Source organism: Narcine bancroftii, chromosome 4 (assembly GCF_036971445.1).
Source record: "Narcine bancroftii isolate sNarBan1 chromosome 4, sNarBan1.hap1, whole genome shotgun sequence".
Lineage (NCBI taxonomy): Eukaryota > Metazoa > Chordata > Chondrichthyes > Torpediniformes > Narcinidae > Narcine > Narcine bancroftii.
In genome coordinates this window covers 23654538-23673347 of record NC_091472.1, presented here as the reverse complement: position 1 = coordinate 23673347, position 18810 = coordinate 23654538, and the positions used below count along the sequence as shown (strand labels likewise).

The following is an 18810-nucleotide window of genomic DNA, read 5'->3' as shown; positions in this document are numbered from 1 at the left end:
ATGACAGAGGTGCACCAAAGAAAAGGTACAAGGACTGCCTAAAGAAATCTCTTGGTGCCTGCCACATTGACCACCGCCAGTGGGCTGATATCGCCTCAAACCGTGCATCTTGGCGCCTCACAGTTTGGCGGGCAGCAACCTCCTTTGAAGAAGACCGCAGAGCCCACCTCACTGACAAAAGGCAAAGGAGGAAAAACCCAACACCCAACCCCAACCAACCAATTTTCCCCTGCAACCACTGCAACCGTGTCTGCCTGTCCCGCATCGGACTTGTCAGCCACAAACGAGCCTGCAGCTGACGTGGACATTACCCCTCCATAAATCTTCGTCCGCGAAGCCAAGCCAAAGAGAGAGATGTAAGTGGAAAGATAAAGGTTGAAAAACACTGAAATAAATAAATTAAAGACAATAAATTCATAAGAAAAAATATCTAACAAATATTCACAGTTATCCTAATGGGAAGACAAAACTGAAGTCAATGATGATCATTGGGTGAGGTTTAGTCCTTTTACTCCAATAGTTCCAAACACTAAACTTGTGTTTAACAACACAGCATACTTGAACACTGCTATTACTGCTGTTGTCACACTGCATGACCCAGACCCACTTGGCTCTGAGGGAATCACAGTTGTACTGCATACATCAAATGGTTCTCCATTCAGAGTGAAATTCTGTGGGACGTGGAGTCAAAACTTAATCAAGTGACATTTTAGTTTACAGAATATTTGGGCCTTTGCTCGACTTAAAATCAGTATAATTGTGACAGAGGTGATACCTCCAAAAACATTACACAGCAGAGAAGTAAACCTTTGAAAAGATTATTACAGAGAGTTTTAAGCACTGAAATAATTGCATTGCTTCTGCAGTATGTTTCATGCTGTGATTGAACTGCTTTCTTAACCATTCAATCAATTGAAACATGATTGGAAGTATTTGTGGAAAAGTGGTTTTCTATTTTTACTGAAAATGATAACTTTATGCATGAGGGGGTTCTTCAAATCTTATGAATGAACAAATGAAGTTTATTGTCATATACATAAGTACAATGTATATATTCTCAGGCATATGAAGCATCTTAAACAAATATAATTAGCACATAATAAGAGCAAAAAAGATAATAGATATAAAATGAAAAGAAAAAAGTATTCATTTCAGGCTTAAAGTTCCTTTGATTTTCCTGTCCTTTCATATTTTGTATCCTATTCAATGCTGTTTTAATCTTTTGTTCTTCAGCTTCATTTTGAATTCCTCCTCATAATTTAAATCAATATTTTCATCCCCTCCCTCTGCAGTTCAGGACGGAGCCATGTTCAACTTCCCCCACAGCACCAGTACCCAGGGCCTTGATGGCAGGTCGATCACACTAATGACTGGCTCGGCTCAGAAGATCTCGGTGCGCTTACAGAGGGCCACGGCCAGCCAGGCCACACAGACGGAGCCCCTGTGGCAGGAAAGTGGGTGGGCTGCAGACGACTCAGGGTCGCACACCTTCCCGAAAATGAAGTCGAAGGGTGGAAAGAGCAGGGGCTTTGCCAAGTGGGAGAATGAGAAGCCCAGCAGGTGCACCAAGACAGAAGAGGAATGCGAACCACTGCAAAATGGGACAGAGATGGATGAAGAGGAAGAGTTAAGGTGCATTCATCAAGGTAAAAACTGAGAAAGCACAAGGAGCTTAGAAGTTGCAAGAAATCAGTTATGCACTCAGGGATAATATTAACAGAATAATTATCCATTGTCTGTCTTGTTTACTTGTCTAACTCCCAATCATCTTTTAAAAATTACACCAACCATTTTCTGCCAAATGGTTTTCTGACAGACATGTTGGCAAGGGAATGGGGAATTGAAATGAGTTGCCACAAGGAGATCTGTGCTATTGTGGTGGACCACAATATTGCTCGATGAACCAATCTTCCAGTCTCCATCCAGTCTCTTTGATATAGAGGAGCCCACAACGAGAGCACCGGGTACAGTAGATCACCCTTGCAGATTCACAAGTGAAATATTGCTTCCCATGGAAGGACTGTTTGGGGCCCCCAAATGGTGGTGGCAAAAGAAGTGTAGTGGCAGTGGAGTATCTCCTGTGGTAACAAGGGTAGATTGGTGGGGTAGGAGGAGTGGACGAGGGAGTCATGGAGGGTGCAGTCACTGTGGAAGGTGGAGAGAGGAGGAGAAGGGAAGATGTGGTGGCGGGATTGCCTAGTCGGAGGCAGAAATGGTGGAGAATAATACGTTGGATGCGGAGACTGGTGGGGTGGTAGGTGAGGACAACGGGAATCCTGTCCTTGTTTCACGTGAGGGCGGAGAGGGCCAGGGCAGAAATACAGGTAATAGAGAATAATGGGCCAAGTTGATGGTGGTAGAAGTAGAGATGAAGTCACATTGTTTGAAGAAGGAGGTCTTCTCTGATGATCTGGCATGGAAGACCTTGTCCTGGAAGTTGATGTGACGGAGATGGAAGAATTGAAAGAAAGGAGTGGAACCCAGGAGAGAGGGTGTGAAGAGGTGGAATTGAGGTAGTTGTGGGAGTTGGTGTGCTTGTAAGGATGCCTGTCGAGAGTTTGTTGCCCAAGGTAGAGATAGACCAAGAAAAAGAATACTGTTACTAGAGATGGTCCAAATGAATTTGAGGTCAGCGTGGAAGTTGGAAGCAAAGTGGGTAAAGTTGACGAGCTCACCATGGGTGCAGGAGGTAGCACCAAAGTGTCTTGTCTGTCCTGTGGATTTGTCTAATTCTCATTCATCTTTTAAAAATTATTCCAACCATTTTTCTGCCAAGAGACATAAAAGCCATGAAGGCCCTGTGCAAATCAATGGTTCCTTCATGGCTTAGTCTGTTGGTCTAAACCTTCCAGGCCTCAAATTCTGGCCCCATCACTCCCTAGGTGGTGAATTTCACTACTAAAGCACACATCAAGCTCACATCTAATTGAGAATGAAATCTGACCATGGAAGATCAAGCATTGAAACTGAAAAGGCTGAAAGATGCAACAATTAGAAAGTGTGAATATGCTGGTGGAAAATCTTTGACAGGAAGTCACGAGCAAAGCTGTTTCTGGTGATCATATGTTCTTAAAGCACTCAGCAACAATGAGCAGGTCACCAATACAAACAGCCCCCCATGTGTTGCAATATCTGATGGTTGTCGTGGAATTTTAAGACATTGATAGCGAGGAAATGAAACTCAAAATTCAAGGTATAAACTATTTAATTTCTTCTGAGCAGTGGCGTATCTACAAAGCACTGAAATCATTCCCCCCCCCCCGTTAAAAAATCTAACATAAAGTTGACAGATGGGTGATCTTCATGCTTAACTGGGCTGGCGTTAACCGCTACACTAACCGTGCTGCCCGATATATCCTTTTAAATTTCACATATTGTGTGTAATTCATTAGAAGTGAACCACTGGATTAAATCCACCTGGGCCCCTAGGCTAAGCTTGAGCTTTAGTAATGGAAAATTGTCCCCCCCAACTTTTCACTCCCCCCACCTCACTACCCCACTTCTCGCTCCCCCTTTCTTGCTCCCCCTTCTCGCTACCCCCTCCCCCCTTTGCTCCCCTCTCACTCCCTCCTCACTCCCCCCTCCTCCTCATGCTCCCCCTCCTCTCACTCACCCTCCTCTCACTCCCCCTCTCCTCTCACTCCCCCTCTCCTCTCACTCCCTCTCTCCTCTCACTCCCCCTCTCCTCTCACTCCCCCTCTCCTCTCCCTCCTCCTGGATCCCTCCCTCACTAACAGAACCCTTGATTGTGAACCACCCCATACCACATTGAGGTTTATTATTCACAGTCACCAAGATGTGGGACATTCCAGCCTCCAGCCTGCAGTGAAGCAGCCCAAGCCTTGTGTTTATTACCTGTCATTCTCAGCTAGAAACTGTAGCCTCCGCAGGCAAAATGACCACGTTCCTTACCCATAATTCCCCCATACAGCTAGAACCGCTCTGCCAGCGCCAGGCAAATACAGAGCGGTTCCAACTGCGAGGGGGATTATTGTAATGAATTGTTAATTATGATCAGTTTACCCATGCCCAGGATATGTGACTATTACAATTCAAAAATTAAACATAATGGACAGAATCCTTTGAATTCTAAAATGCAACATTTTTTTGTCTTTTCAATTCTATGTTCTTGTCTCCAATGTACACACTTTGATTAGGAATGCATTTTAGCAACTTGTTCAGTCACAAGATGATCTGTGCCTGTGCATGCAAAACTTAACCATGTGAAAATAGATTTTAAAAAATTGCTTTGGGCAAATATAGTGCTACATGTTATAAAAAAGCCTTTTTATAACAACAGGTAGCTCCCATGAAAATCAGTTGCTGGGTCTCAAACTCAGAAACACTGGAAACACGAGTGTAGACAGCAGAAGAGTGACAACCCTCCTCCACTCATCCAGCACCATGGGCGGTCTGCTCGCATTCACAGAGCGCCACGGTGATGCTGATCCCTTGTCCACAAGAGGGGAGGTGGCAATGCCAGCGGCCGACAAGATGTACATAAACATGGGCTGATCTTGGTGATCATGGCCCGGCTCTCAGCCAGGGAGCAAGGGGAGGCTGCAACATGACCATGTCTGGAACTAAGGCCGAGCACTTCATTGGGACACACGCGATGGCCTTTGGCCCCTCAATAACCAGCCACACGCCAGGCTGCGTGCAGTAAACTGGGATTCACTGGGCGAGTGTTGTATTGATGACTGGCCCCACCTCCCAGCTCCACCCTCATTTACCCATATATAACCCTAGTTTCCCACCTAAACCCAGAAGCCCCCCCCCGAACCCTACCCATTGTTGAAAGCTAATAAAAGCATTTGTTCTCCACCCCCCTGTCGTGTGAGAGCTTTTATCTATGCTACAATTTTGGCACCCTGAGCCATCACCAGCACCAATCACCATGGGAGCCCTGGTTGGTGCCACCTCTGGGTGTTGATGGGCCTGGACTGCTGACCCAAATCGATTGGCAAGAAAAACCAAAACACCTTCCCTGGGGTAAAACTCCAAAATCTGCAGCCATCATGAAATGATGCTGGAGAAACTCAGCACAGCAGGTCAAACCAGTGAGCAAAGATATTGGGTGGGCGAAGTGAGGACACCCCTCACCCCCCCCCCCCCCTCAAGTGGTGCTATACCCTAGATATGCCTCTGCTTTTGAGGTCATTCATCTGAATCAAACAATATAAGTTACTTTATTTAGATGAATGTTATACAGTAGGTTCCAAGTGTAAGGCTGGGTGCGACCGAAGAATGAGGAGGATCATTAAAATTGGCCGGCCTAGTCATAGTTTGACCCAAAAGGCAATCTCCCACAACCTAAGATATCCATCCATTTTATGTGGTATTTTAGCCTGAATTATAAGCCCCTTTTACATAGAGCCCTCAATCCAGCTTTCCTCTGGATTTTATATGCTTCACTTACCTGCATAAACGCAGAAAAGGTGGATTGGTGGGTCCATTTGGCTCCATGTTTCCTCTGTCAAGGGACCTAGTGTCACAGGTGGAGCAAAGTCGCACCACCTCCTGCCTAAATGGACGAGCGCTGAAACCGGCTCGAAAGGGGAATGGCCAATGGCGTCATGATGACGTCCTCAGCCTGTGACCAAAACGCGTGAATTTTAAAATTAACCATCTGTGAACTCGGCAGTTAAACCATTGTGAGCCTGGGAATGAACTAGTTCTGATGAGCAAGGCACATCCAGTATGTCTGCAAATTGGGATGATAGCTCACTATGTAAAAGGACTTAGCAATCCACTTTAAAAGTTAACACTGAATCACCATTCCAATTCCCCTTTTACGTAGATCGTGAGTTGGGCAATAAGGCCATTTCCCTATGTAAAAACCCCTATAGTGTGTAGAACATAGGATGGTACAACACAGGGATAGGGCCTTTGGCTCATAAAGTCTGCGATGTCCAAATTAAACTCTTCTGCTTGCACACAATACATATCCCTCTATTTCCTACTGATTATTGTCTATCTAGGAGCCTTTTAAGTGTAACTATCTGCTTCCACCACTTCCCCAGCATCCCGTTCCAGGCCCCATCCTCTATCTGTGTAAAATAAATCTTCCCAGCCTCACCTTCAATGCATGTCCTCTTGTATGTGTCAGTTTTACTCTGGGGGATAAAGATCCTGATAATCTACCCAATGTGCTTTTCATAATTTTGTACATTTCTATCCCTTCAGCCTCTGACGTTCCAGAGAAAGCAAAATAAGCTTTCTTCAATCTCTCCCCATAGCTCAAAATATTTATTCCAGGCAGCATTCTGGAAAATCACTTCTGTACCCTCTCCAAAGTCGTCATGTCCGTTCTGTGACCAGAATTGCGCACAATTCTCTAAATGCAGCCGAACCAAGTTTTATGTAGCTGCCACATTACTTCCTTATTCTTGTGCTTAATGCCTTGCCCAGTGAAGGCAACACATCATTACATCTTCGTTACCATCCTATCTATTTGCACAGCCACTCTCAAGGAGTGAACCACCAGATCCCTAAGCACATCAGTGCTTTTAATGGTCTTGTCAATACTGCATACACTTGACCTTCCAGCATGTAGCATTTTACACTTATCCAAATTATACTCCATATCTGTAACTGAGTTATATATGTTTGTATTCTTTGACATCCCTCAACAGTGTCTACAATTTCACTAAACATAGAAAGATAGAAAATAGCTGCAGAAATAGGCCATTTGGCCCTTCAAACCTACACCGCCATTCAATATGATCAAGGCTGATCAGTACCAGGTTCCTGCTTTCTCCCTATACCCCCTGATCCCCTTAGCCACAAGGGCCATATCTAACCTACTCTTAAATATTACAAGGAACCGGCAAAGAATTCCACAGATCCACCACCCTCTGAGAGAAGAAATTTTTCCTCATCTCAGTCCTAAAATACTTCCCCCTTATCCTTAAACTGTGACCCCGGTTCTGGTTTTCCCCAGCATTGGAAACAACCTACCTGCGTCTAGTCTGTCTAATCCCTTAAGAATTTTATAAATTTCTATAAGATTCCCCCCTCAATCTTCTAAATTCCAGAGAATACAAGCCTAGTCTATCCAACCTTTCTTCATATGTGAGTCCCACCAACCCCGGTATCAGTCTAGTGAACCTTCTCTGCACCCCTTCCAAGGCAAGGATATCATTCCTCAGATAAGAAGACCAAAACTGCACACAATACTCCAGGTGTGGTCTCACCAAGGCCTTGTACAGCTGCAGCAGGATCTCCCTACTCCTGGACTCAAATCCTAATCTTTGTGTCATCTATAAACTAAATAATCTACCACCACATTTTCATCCAAATTATTTATGTATATCACAAACCCCAGCGGTCCCCACACTGATCTTTGTGAAACAACAATGGTCACAGACCTATTGCCAGGACATATTCTTCCATCACTAACCTCTATCCTCTATGGGACCACCCAATTAAGATTCCAAACTATCATGAGTGATCTTGTCAAATGTCTTACTAAAATCAATCAGGTTAGCGCAACACTATGAGAGCACCAGCGATTAGGACCAGGTTTCGAATCCTGCGCTTTCTGTATGGAGTTTGTATGTTCTCCCCGTATCTGCGTGGGTTTTCCCCGGGGGCTCTGGTTTCCTCCCACCATTTGAAACGTACCGGAGGTGGTAGGTCAATTGGGTGCAATTGGGAAACACAGGCTGGTGCACTAAAATGGCCTGTTAACATGGTGTATGTCTAAATTTTTAAAAAAGTAAAATCCTCTGAAGGACATTGAAAGGAAGAGGACTTCCTCTTTGCTGCAACTTCGAAGCATTGTGACAGACTCATTAATGGATCCAATAGCCTTTCTGGTACTTCTGTCCCTGGTGCTAGGAAGGGAAGATTGCTCTGCACAATTCACCGCTAGATAAAAATAAATGTAACATTGGATATTGCCACTTTGCTTCATGTGCCTGCTTGTCCTTTGATAAAGTGGCTGAGGTGGTCCTCGAAAATTAAATAAGAACATAAGAAATAGGAGCGAGAGGAGGTGGTTTGGCCTGTTAATTCCCTTCACCATTCTGTAAGATTGCAGCTGATGTAGCCACGTTCAACTCCACCTATCTCCCTTGTCCCCATAACCTTTAATTTTCCTTGTGTATCTGTGTCTTCAAAGCAGGAATACCCCACTTTACGAAAATAGAGCGTTCCTATGTCATTTCTCGTAAGCCGAAATGATGTAAAGCAAAGACCCATTCACTACTATTGAAGGCTATTTTCGTAAAAGCGAAAAACCCATTCAGATCCTTTTGTGAAAACGAACATGGCTTCCTTCGTAAAAGCGGATTTTTGTAATTTGAGTATTCATAAAGCGGGATATACCTGTATATGTGGAAGAAGCCTCGACTGCTTCCTTGAGCAGAGCATTCCGCAAATTCACTTCTCTCTCAGAAAAGCAATTTATTCTCATCTCTGTCCTAAATCTACTCCCCTGAATCTGGAGGCTATTCCCCTAGTTTTAGACTGGAATCAGCCTACTAATTATCACTCTATCATTCATCTGAATTCCAGTGAGGATAATCCCAGATGACTTGATCTCTCCTCATAGGCTAACTCCCTATTGAACCTATTGAACCACCTCTTGTACCACCTCCATAGCCATTCTGTCAAGAAAGGAGACCAGAACTACATGCAGCACTCCAGGCACAGCCTCACCAGTACCCTGTAGAGTTACAGTAGGACCTCCCCTGCTCTTCAATTCAATCTTTTTAGCATGGAAGGTTAAAGTTACATTTGCCTCCTTGGTTACCCTGATGCATCTGCAAACCACCCTTTTGCAATTCATTTTCAAGTTTTCCCGAGTCCTTTTGTGTAACAGCATGCTGCAAACTTTTACCGTTTAGGTCGCAATCTGATCTTCTATTTTTCCGTCCAAAGTGGATGACCTCACGTTGTACTCCCTCTGCCAGACCCTTGTCCACTTACTTAACCTATCTATGTCTCTTAGCTTCATCAGCAAGATTCCTTTCCGCTATTTATGCTGACAGTGGGCACAAGGACATCTCACATTCGCAGCTCCCAGTGCTTCTAAGGTACAAAACCTAGAAACGGCTGGATAAAAGGATGGATTGAAATGGCTGTATAGAGTGGACATGGAGAAGATGTTTCCAGTAGTGGGAGAGTCTAAGACTAGAGGGCACAGCCTCAGCAGAAAAGGGTGTCCCTTTAGAATAGAGATAAGGAGAAAATTCTTCAGCCTGAGGGTGGTGAATCTGTGGAATTTGTGGCCACAGACGACTGTGAAGGCCAAGTCACTGGGCATAAGGTGTCAAAGGTTACAGGAAGAAGGCAGGAGGATGGGGTTGAGAAGAAAAATCAGCTATGATTCAAGGGTGGAGGAGACTTGATAGGCTGAAATGGCCTAATTCTGCCCCTACATCTTGTGGTCTAAAGTACAAGATATGTGACAAACAGTTACAGAAAGGATGCCTGTCTATTTTTTGTTGACATCTTGAAGAAGGGCTCTGGCCCAAAATGTCAGTAACATATTTTTATCTCCCATGGATTGTGTGAGACCAGTTGAATTACTCCAGAAATTCTATGACATGTAGTTACAGCACACTGCTCTGAACCTAAGATAGAGGAGCAGAAGTAGGCCATTCAGCCTGTCAGGTCCACTCGGCCATTCCATTATGAGTTGTTCCATTCCCCTGCCTTCTTCTCATAACCTTTGATACTCTGACTGTTCGGAGAGGCATCAATTTGTGCCTTAAATACACCCATATTTGGTGATTGTGGATTGTCAGATAATCTTCCAATGAACATGACTTTCTTTTCCATTGCCTTTATTGGTGTCACTTTTTTAGAGAACTGCAGTGCCGCCAGAGCTGGTGGAAGGGTTAGGGATTCCCCTTTGCTGCCCTACTGAGCTTGCTGTCATAGAAAGAAGGAGGTGGGGAGGGGGAAGTGGTAGTATTTGCGCACTGGGGAATTATCCAGACTGGCTGCAACATCGCAGAAAGAGGCTGTCTGGGCTGTTGATTACATTCAGACAAACTGTCTGAGGGAGAACAATGGGTCAAGTGCTCAAAACGAGAAACAAATCGCAGAGAAATTAATCAGTGTCACTGTCTTCCCAGCTCTACTCCCCTGTGTAGACAGCACCTATCACCACCCCTAGGTCTATAGGCTGACACATTCCTTTGAGTTAGAGAGATAATCTTCACAGGCTTGTTCTTGCTGACTTGTGAAAGACAATGCAATACAAGAGCTCATCAAGGCGAGGAATGCTCAGGATGGAAGAACTGAACTTTTTCCATTTCAGGCCTCATTCTAGGAAGGGAAATTGTTCCTCAATGTGCTGCAGCCTTAACTGGAGTCAACTGCCACCTACTGCACCAGTGTAGCATAGCTTCCATTGGCCACTTCTGCTATTCCATATTTTTGTATTTAGAGATCCAATCGTGGTAGCAGGCCCATCCGGCCTATGAGCCTGCACCACCCAAATACAACCCTGTGACCAATCAAGCCATTAACCCCCCTCACGTACATCTTTGGAATGTGGGAGGAGGCTAACGAAGACATGGGTAGAATGTACAAACTCACTACAAATAGTACGGGTTTGAACCCCGGTGGCTCGCGCTGTAATACTGCTATCCTAATTGCTACACTAACCGTGCCATTGATCTTATGTTCTCTTGGATTGCAAGTTGGGGCGAATGTAGCCTTTTGCTTATACGAGGAAAAGGGCGGCACAGTCAATGTAGCAGTTAGCGCAATGCTATTACAATTCCAGCAAACCGGATACAAATCCAGTGCTGTCTATAAGCAGTTTGCATGTTCTCCCTGTGTCTGCATGGGTTTTCCCCAAGTGCTCCGGTTTCCTCCTACTCTCCAAAACGTATGGGGTTTTAGGTTAATTTGGGTATAATTGGATGGTACGGGTGTAAATGGCTAGAACCGGCTTCTCCCTGTAAATAATAATTAAAAATGATAAAGAAGAACTGGATTGAAGCAACTTGAACTGTTAAAGATAGTGGAGATGTGCATCACTGAAACCTAGCCTCCATTAGAACTCAGATCTAAAGGTCTTGACTGAACCGCAGTAACATCTGATTTCCCTAAACTGGATCCATTTAATGTCCACTCCTGGTTAGTACTTTTGATCCAGCTAACTTCAGACTCTGAGGTAAGAGCCTTTGCAAGCAAGTTCAGATGGGACAAATCAATGGATACCATCCCATTTGAAATGGCGTCTCTGAAATGAGAATGTCCATTCAAACCTTTTGTTAAATTGTTCTTGGTTAATACAATGATGGATGATCAAAAGTTTCAGCTGTCTCCAATGGAAAGAAAAGACTTGATACCTTTCCATTGTGAAAATGTCAACTGCAGATAACTCTATGAATAAACTTCTACTAGCAAGATCTGCTGTGATAGAAAGTGACGTAGGAACATGATGGAAAATCCTGTATAATACACGCTGCAAAAAATGTCCACTATAAACCATATAACAATTACAGAATGGAAATAGGCCATCTCGGCCATTGAGTTCTTCCATGAACTTGGCCTCCTGCTATGCTTGAGGCAAAAGGTTTAGTGAGTTATCAAATCATATCAAAAGCCAAGAAATTGGTTTGCACCCAAAACTGCCCTAAAGTGAGTAAGCATCTCTCCCCTCACCCCATCCCACCACCACCTTTTTATTCAGTCTGCAAAACCCAAATGTGCTGGAAATACTCAATAACCAACGTTTTGGCCCTGGGCCCTTATTACTTTTATTCAGACTGCCTGCTTTCCCAGATTCTCAATGAAGGCTCAGTCCCAAAATGTTGGCCAACTTTTATTTCCTCTCGATGGTGCATGACATAAAACACAGAACATAGAACATTACATCACAGTAAAGGCCCTTCAACCCCCGATATTGTGCCGATCTATACATTCCGACCAAATAAAGTACTAACCCTTCCTACCTTGTAATCCTCTATTTTTCTTTCAACCATGTGCCTGCCTCAGAGTCTCTAATGCTTCAGCCTCCACTGCCACCCCTGGCAAGGCATTGCTGGCAACCACAACTGTCTGTAAAAACTTACTCCTGATGTCTCCCCTGAACTTTCCCTGGGAAAAAGGCACTGAGGGTGTGGCAAGATGGCGTAGAGGGCAGACGTGCGATCCCACCCCTCCTCAGCCAGTTTTTTAAGCACCCATCTTTAAAGTTTATCTAAGTGACTAAAAGTTGTATCTTTATTTTTGGGAACATTAGTGGGTCATAATGGCGACTAATATTAAAAAAACAAAAACTCAATTACAGAAGAAATTACCTTTTAAAAGTGCTGAAGAATTGAGGACTACCTGTCCAGCTGAAGCCACGGACTTGTCATTTGGAACCTCCAAGGCACAGAGAACTCCTGCCAGGCTGAGTATTACACTGGTGCCGACTTTGTCTCCACAAGATGGCACCGGCATGTTGATGAGCTCGGCTGGAGTTGATTCGCGCGTTCGCGATGTCGGACGTGAGGGCGACCCGGGTGAGAGAAGAGCCCTTGAGACCCGGCTGCCGTCGGGTGAGACGGGGATGCGCAGAATGGCATCGGAAGTTGCCTCTACACGGTCCATGGCCGTGCTGGGCATGCGCGGTGCTTCAAGGGTCCTTGAGTTACTGGACTGCGTGTGGGCTGTTGGGGGGGGCCCAAGCAGCAGCCATTGGGTGTGCAGACCCACAGCTGCACTGGGAAGGACCTAATATCATTGGATGAAGAGGAAGACTTACCTTTAATGAGCAGTTCACGAGAACAATTGGAGGTGGAGTCTAGAGAAGGTAGGCCTCAAAATGTGGAACTGGAACCTGGAATGGAGTCTGTTTTGTAGAGTCTTGGAAGAGATTGCCTATGTCTAAACAAATGACTCAAGGATTTTTGGATGTGACAACTAAAATATCTAATATGTTTGAAGATATATCTACAGTTAAGAGGGATGTCAGTAAATGTATTAAATCAGTGGATTTTTTTTTAAATTGAAACAGTTTTTTCTGAATGTAAAATTCAAGTTCTATATAATAAGGAAAAAAATGGAGAAAGTGGAAGATTCGTTTGTAGATTGGGGAATCCAGAAGAAAGACTTACTGAAAAAAATTGATTCATTGGAAAATCAAAGTCAGAGAAACAATGTGAAAATTGTGGGTTTCCAGAAGACATTGAAGGGTCTGATCCAATAAAATCTTTTATGAGTTGGATTCCTGAGGTGTTGGGCAAATAGTATTTTTTGGAGAGGGCACATAGAGTGTTATGAAAGAAACCGTTACCAGGACAACCACCACGAGCAGTCTTAGTTTGGTGCCTGAACTATCAAGACAGAGAAATGATATTACGGTTGGCGGTACAGAAGGCAAGACAAAGTCAATCTCCAATAATGATTAAAAATAACAAGAGTATTTTTTACGCAGATTTGAGTCAAGAAATTATTAGGTGACGACAGGAATTTAATTTGGCTAAAGAAGTACTGTGGCGGAAGGGTTATAAATTTGTTTTTTGATATCCTGCCGTCTTTTACGGTAAATTTCAATCTCAATTTTTTGAGAATGATCATGATGCATTAATTTTTGCTAATTCATTACTGGATTTACGAGGGCATGGAAGAGTTTCGCCACCATCGCCTAAAAAGAGGGCAAATGGAAATGGAAATGGGCAGAATGGGAAAAATGGGAAAAATGGAAAAAATGGAAAGAAAAAGGTTTTAACACAAAGTCTTATTGACATTGAAGATTCGGAACAATAATTGGGAATGAAGTCATTGGGTTGAATATATTTACAGTATTGGATTGTATTAATGTGAATGATGTATTTCTGGCTGGGGGGGGGGGGAGAGCACTGAAACCTTTGATAGTCATCTGCCATTAGTGGGGTTTACCACACCCAGTTTTTAGGGCATTAGTAGTTTTTTTGGGGGGAATAATTAAAAACATTTTTATGTATACTTTCTTTTAAAAAATATTTAGGGGAGGGAGAGTGGTTTTAATTTACTAGAAGGGAAGCGATATTTTGTAGTAAGTGATTATATTGTTAGTTTATAAGGATGTCTAATTTGAAATTTCTAACTTTTAATGTTATGGGGTTAAATAATCTGATTAAGTGAAAGCAAGTTTTGGGTTATATCAAGAAAATGAAAATTGATATTGCCTTTTTACAAGAAACATTTAACTGAAAAGAACATTTGAAGCTGAAGAGAGATTGGGTTGGACATGTTTTTTTCTTCATTTAATTCTAAGGCAAAAGGTATAGCAATTCTAATTCATAAGAATTTGTCTTTTGAGTTGCAAACTATAGAAGGGAATGCTAGAAAGGTTTTAAAGGTGAATTGTAAAATGTTTACTGAATCTTGGACTTTGCTTAATGTTTATGCATCTAATGTGGATGATGAGTGTTTTATTTCGGATGCATTTTTGTTATTAAATCAAGTTAATGAAAATATTTTAGTTAGAGGAGATTTAATTGTGTCTTGAATCCTTTGTTGGATAGATCCCAAAAAGTATAAAGAAATCAAAGATGGTGATATAAATTGGGGCCTTGATGAAGGATTTAAATTTGGTGGATATTTGGAGAAGGGTCAATCCTACAGAGAAGGATTTTTCTTTTTATTCATCTCAACATGATTCATTTTCTAGATTAGATTTTTTTTAGTATCGGCACATTTACAAGGAAGGGTATCACAGGCAGAATATAAAAGCAGGGTTATATCAGATCATTCTTTATTATTTTTTTCTTATGTAAGTTCAGAAGTTGTATGCTCATCTTATAGATGGAGATTTAACACAATGTTGTTGAAATAAACAGAGTTCGCTATCTTTGTTAAATAACAGATTACTTTTTTTGTCTGAAAATGCTAATTGAATAAAAAGTCATTTTGTGTTATGGGATGTATGACAGATTATTTATTAGTCATACCACTAAAGTTAAGAAGCAGTATATGGCAGAAAATTTAGAATTAGAAAAGCAAATTGATGAATTGGAGAAGGAATTTCAGAAGGAAGTGACAGAAGATTTAAAAAATGGCTTTGGCTAATTTGAAATTGCATTATAATACGTTGCAGACTTATCAATTTGAATGTTTAATTAATCAGTCTAAGCAGCTTTATTATGTTGGTTGAGAGGGCACATAAGGTACTTGCATGGCAGTTAAAGAAGGAACAGGTTTCATGGATTATTAATGGTGTAAAAAAGAATTCAACAGTTACCTATAAACAGGAAATTAATGATCAGTTTTATTCATTTTATAAAAAATGATATACTTCTGAGGGGAAAGAGGATAGTGGTTTCTATTGATTCTTATTTATTTATATTAACATTATCAGCATTAGATGAGGAGGATGTTATGGATCTGGAAGCTCCGTTTACAAAATTAGAGATTAAGGTGGCTATGTTGGAAATGCCAAAATGGGAAGTCACCAGGCAACGACAGATTTTTGGTGGAATTTTATAAAACTTTTTCTTCAGTGTTTGAGGAGGTATTACAACAAGTGACTGAACAGCATGAGTTACCAGAATCTTGCTCTAGTGCTTTAATTACTTTAATTCCGAAAAAAGATAGAGACCCGTTGAAAGTGTCTTCGTATAGATCTATTTCTTTATTGAATGTGATTATAAAATAATAGCAAAAATGTCAGCAAATCGGCTTGCTAAGTATTTACCTAAATTGATACATGTTGATCAAACAGGTTTTATTAAAAATAGAAATGCTTCAGATAATATTCTTCGATTGATTAGTTTAGTCAATGCATATCGACAGCAGCCCAACCATCCAATGGTGGCTGCGCTTGATGCAGAAAAAGTCTTTGATAGGGTCGAATGGGATTTTTTATTTAAAGTATTGGAGAAGTTTAAATTAGGCCCTTTTTTTTATTGGTTGGGTTAAAGCTTTATATATGAACCCGACTGCTAGGGTGGTGACAAATGGTCAAGTTTCATCATCGTTTAAATTGATGCGTTCAACTCGACAAGGTTGTCTATTGTCACCAGCTCTGTTTGCATTGACTATTGAACCATTAGCTCAAACAATAAGGTAGAATGAACAGATAAGAGGGATGAGAGTTATGGATGAAGAGTATAAGATTAATTTATTTGCATATGATATTTTGATATATTTAACAAACCCAGAACAATCATTGCCACATTTATGGGAATGTTTATTACAATATGAAACATTATCTGGATATAAAGTTAACTGGGATAAAGTGAAATTTTGCCAGTCGGAGAAGGAGATTATTCAGAGTATAAAAATATTATAAAACTGAAATGGTCTGATAAAATTAAATATTTAGGAATAATTGTAAATACTGAGTATCAATCTTTATACAAGTTAAATTATGTTCCATTATTAAAAAGATTAAAGCAGATTTAATTAAGTGGAAAGATCTTCCATTAACTTTAATTGGTCGAGTTAACTGTATTAAGATGAATATTTTTTCTCATATTCAATATTTATTTCAATCAATACCATGTTCTCTTTCAAAGAGTTTCTTTCAGGATTTAAATAAAGTTATGAGAGAATTTTTATGGAAAGGTAAACTACCACAGGTAGCATTATATAAACTTACTTGGAAGTATGCATTATGTGGGCTTCAATTATCTTATTTTCAAAATTATTATGAAACAGCCCAGTTGAAATTTATTAGTAGATTGACGGATTTGGACTATCCCCCGAGTTGGGCTAAAGTTGAGATGGCTAGTATTTCTGAAGTCAAGATGTATCAATTTATATTTGTTGAGGGAATATAATATGCCGATATTAAAACATTTTTTAAAATTATGGATTAAAAAAAAAGATTTTAGGATCAAAAGGTAGATTGTCAATTTTAACTCCATTATATAATAATCAGCTTATTTATTTTTCAATGTTTAATAGTCTAAAGAGTTGGGATTCTAAGGGTATAAAAACATTTCAGGATTGTTTTGTAGAAGGACAGTTTCTTTCAATCAATTGAAAAGGCATTTTGATATTGCTGAAAATTCTTTATTTGTTTATGATCAACTTCGATCTTTGGTGAAAAATATGTATGGTAGAGAGATGATTTTACCTGTGGAAGCCTTCTTACCTCATAACCCTCTTCTTTTTCTTCCATCCATGTCTCTTAAATGTCCCTAATGTTTCAACCTCTACCACTGCCCCCAGCAAGGAATTCTAAGCACCCAGAACTCTCTATATAAAAAAGACTTGCCTCCAAACTTTCTTCCCTTCACTTTGTCCATATGTCCTTTGGTGTTTACCTGATGGAATTCGAGTCTTTGATTTCTTCTATACCAAAAAGGGATTATATTTCTGTTATGTACCAAGAATTACAAGACAATATGGATAAGTCAGAATGGGAGAAGTCTAAGCTTAAATGGGAAAATGATTTAGCTTTTGTTTTCCTGAAGACTCCTGAGCAGATACGTGTCATGATAGTGTTACTAAATTGACGAAGGTGCGGGATGGAACGGTTAATTATAACATTCTATATCAGTTGTATTTAACCCCAGAGAAATTAAAAAAAATATGGTTTTAGTAATTCGGATTCTTGTTTTAGATGTGGTGTATGTACTGGCACTTTTTTTACATGCTGTTTGGTATTGTGTGCATGTACAATAATTTTGCCATGAAATTAAGTTCATTTTGGAAAAATTATATAATTTTAAGTTACCATTAGATCCATCTTTTTTTTAATGGGTTATATGATTCCTTTAGGGGATTTGGGTTGGATAAATTTCAAATTGCTTTTATATATTTAGCATTGTCTGTATCTCAAAAATGTGCAGCAAGTACATGGAAAGATAATATAGTGATTAATATAATGCAATGGCATAATGAATTGAAAGCTTGTATTGTTATGGAAAAATTCCATATAATCTGCATGACAATTATTCTTTTTTTGTTAATAAGTGGTTTCCTTATTTGGAATATATGCATTTAGATATATTTTGATTTATTATATACTTTTAGTTTCTGTTTATATATTTTTAGTTCTCCTTAAGAGAGCTGGCTGATGGGGTGGGGATTTGATTTTTTTTCTCTTGGATTTTTTCCTTTCTTTTTGAATTTATTTTTTAAAAATATATATTCATATAAAATTTTCTTTATGGAATGTATTATGTATTACTATTAATGATTCTTCAAATAAATAAAGTTCTTTGAAAAGAGGAAAAAGGTACAAGATAAAGGAACAGAAGTAGGCCCATCAAATTTGTTCCACGACTCTACCTTATCTCTGCCTCTCAGAAGCTTGTAGACTTCTAATAGGTCTCCGTTCATCCTTCTTCACTCTAAAGAGAAAAGTCCCAGCTCTGCTGACCTGCTGAGTTTCTCCAGGCACTCTTTCCCAACATCTGCAGATTTCCTTGTTTAACTATCAATGGTCATAATTTTGTCAAGCTGAAAATGTTAAATCAGATCCAACAGAGGTAGCAATATTTGCCCTTGTGGTTGGGAATTTTGAAGTAATCGGAATAGTTTCAGGATAAAAAGTTACCTATTCAAAGTCAATTTCTCTGCAAGGATCCTAAATGTCTGGGTGTTTCTGCATCAGACAGTTGTGGAATCTAATTTATCGAACATCTCCAAAGCTGTGTTGGAAATAGTCTTGGATTTATAGATGGATCGAGGGTTAAAAACCTAAAGCTGAGTCTAAGGAGTAAAACACAGTTGCAGTGGTTGAAGTAAACACAGCAGATCAAACAGAACAAAATTAAAGATGCATAACCAACGTTTCGGGCTTGTGTCCTTTATCATGGTAAGACAAAATGTAGGCAGATGCCCAACTACAATGTTGGTGAAGAGGGGCAGGGGAGGAGCACAGGCAGGAAGTAATAGGTGGACAAGGGAGGGAGGGCACAC

At 40.7% G+C, this 18810-nt stretch overlaps 1 protein-coding gene across 3 annotated transcripts in view; it reads left to right on the top strand.

Moving 5' to 3' along the window:
• The window catches only part of rasgrp3 (RAS guanyl releasing protein 3 (calcium and DAG-regulated)), a 146313-nt gene that overhangs the window by 110639 nt on the left and 16864 nt on the right, over positions 1-18810 (top strand). For 2 of the 3 annotated variants that reach the window (XM_069930943.1, XM_069930941.1), the window contains one exon: positions 1293-1646. In XM_069930943.1, the coding sequence (XP_069787044.1) occupies positions 1293-1646 (354 nt within the window). Of the gene's footprint in view, positions 1-1292; positions 1647-4300; positions 4810-18810 lie in introns of those variants that run through there. The other variant, XM_069930940.1, reaches the window with a different exon arrangement.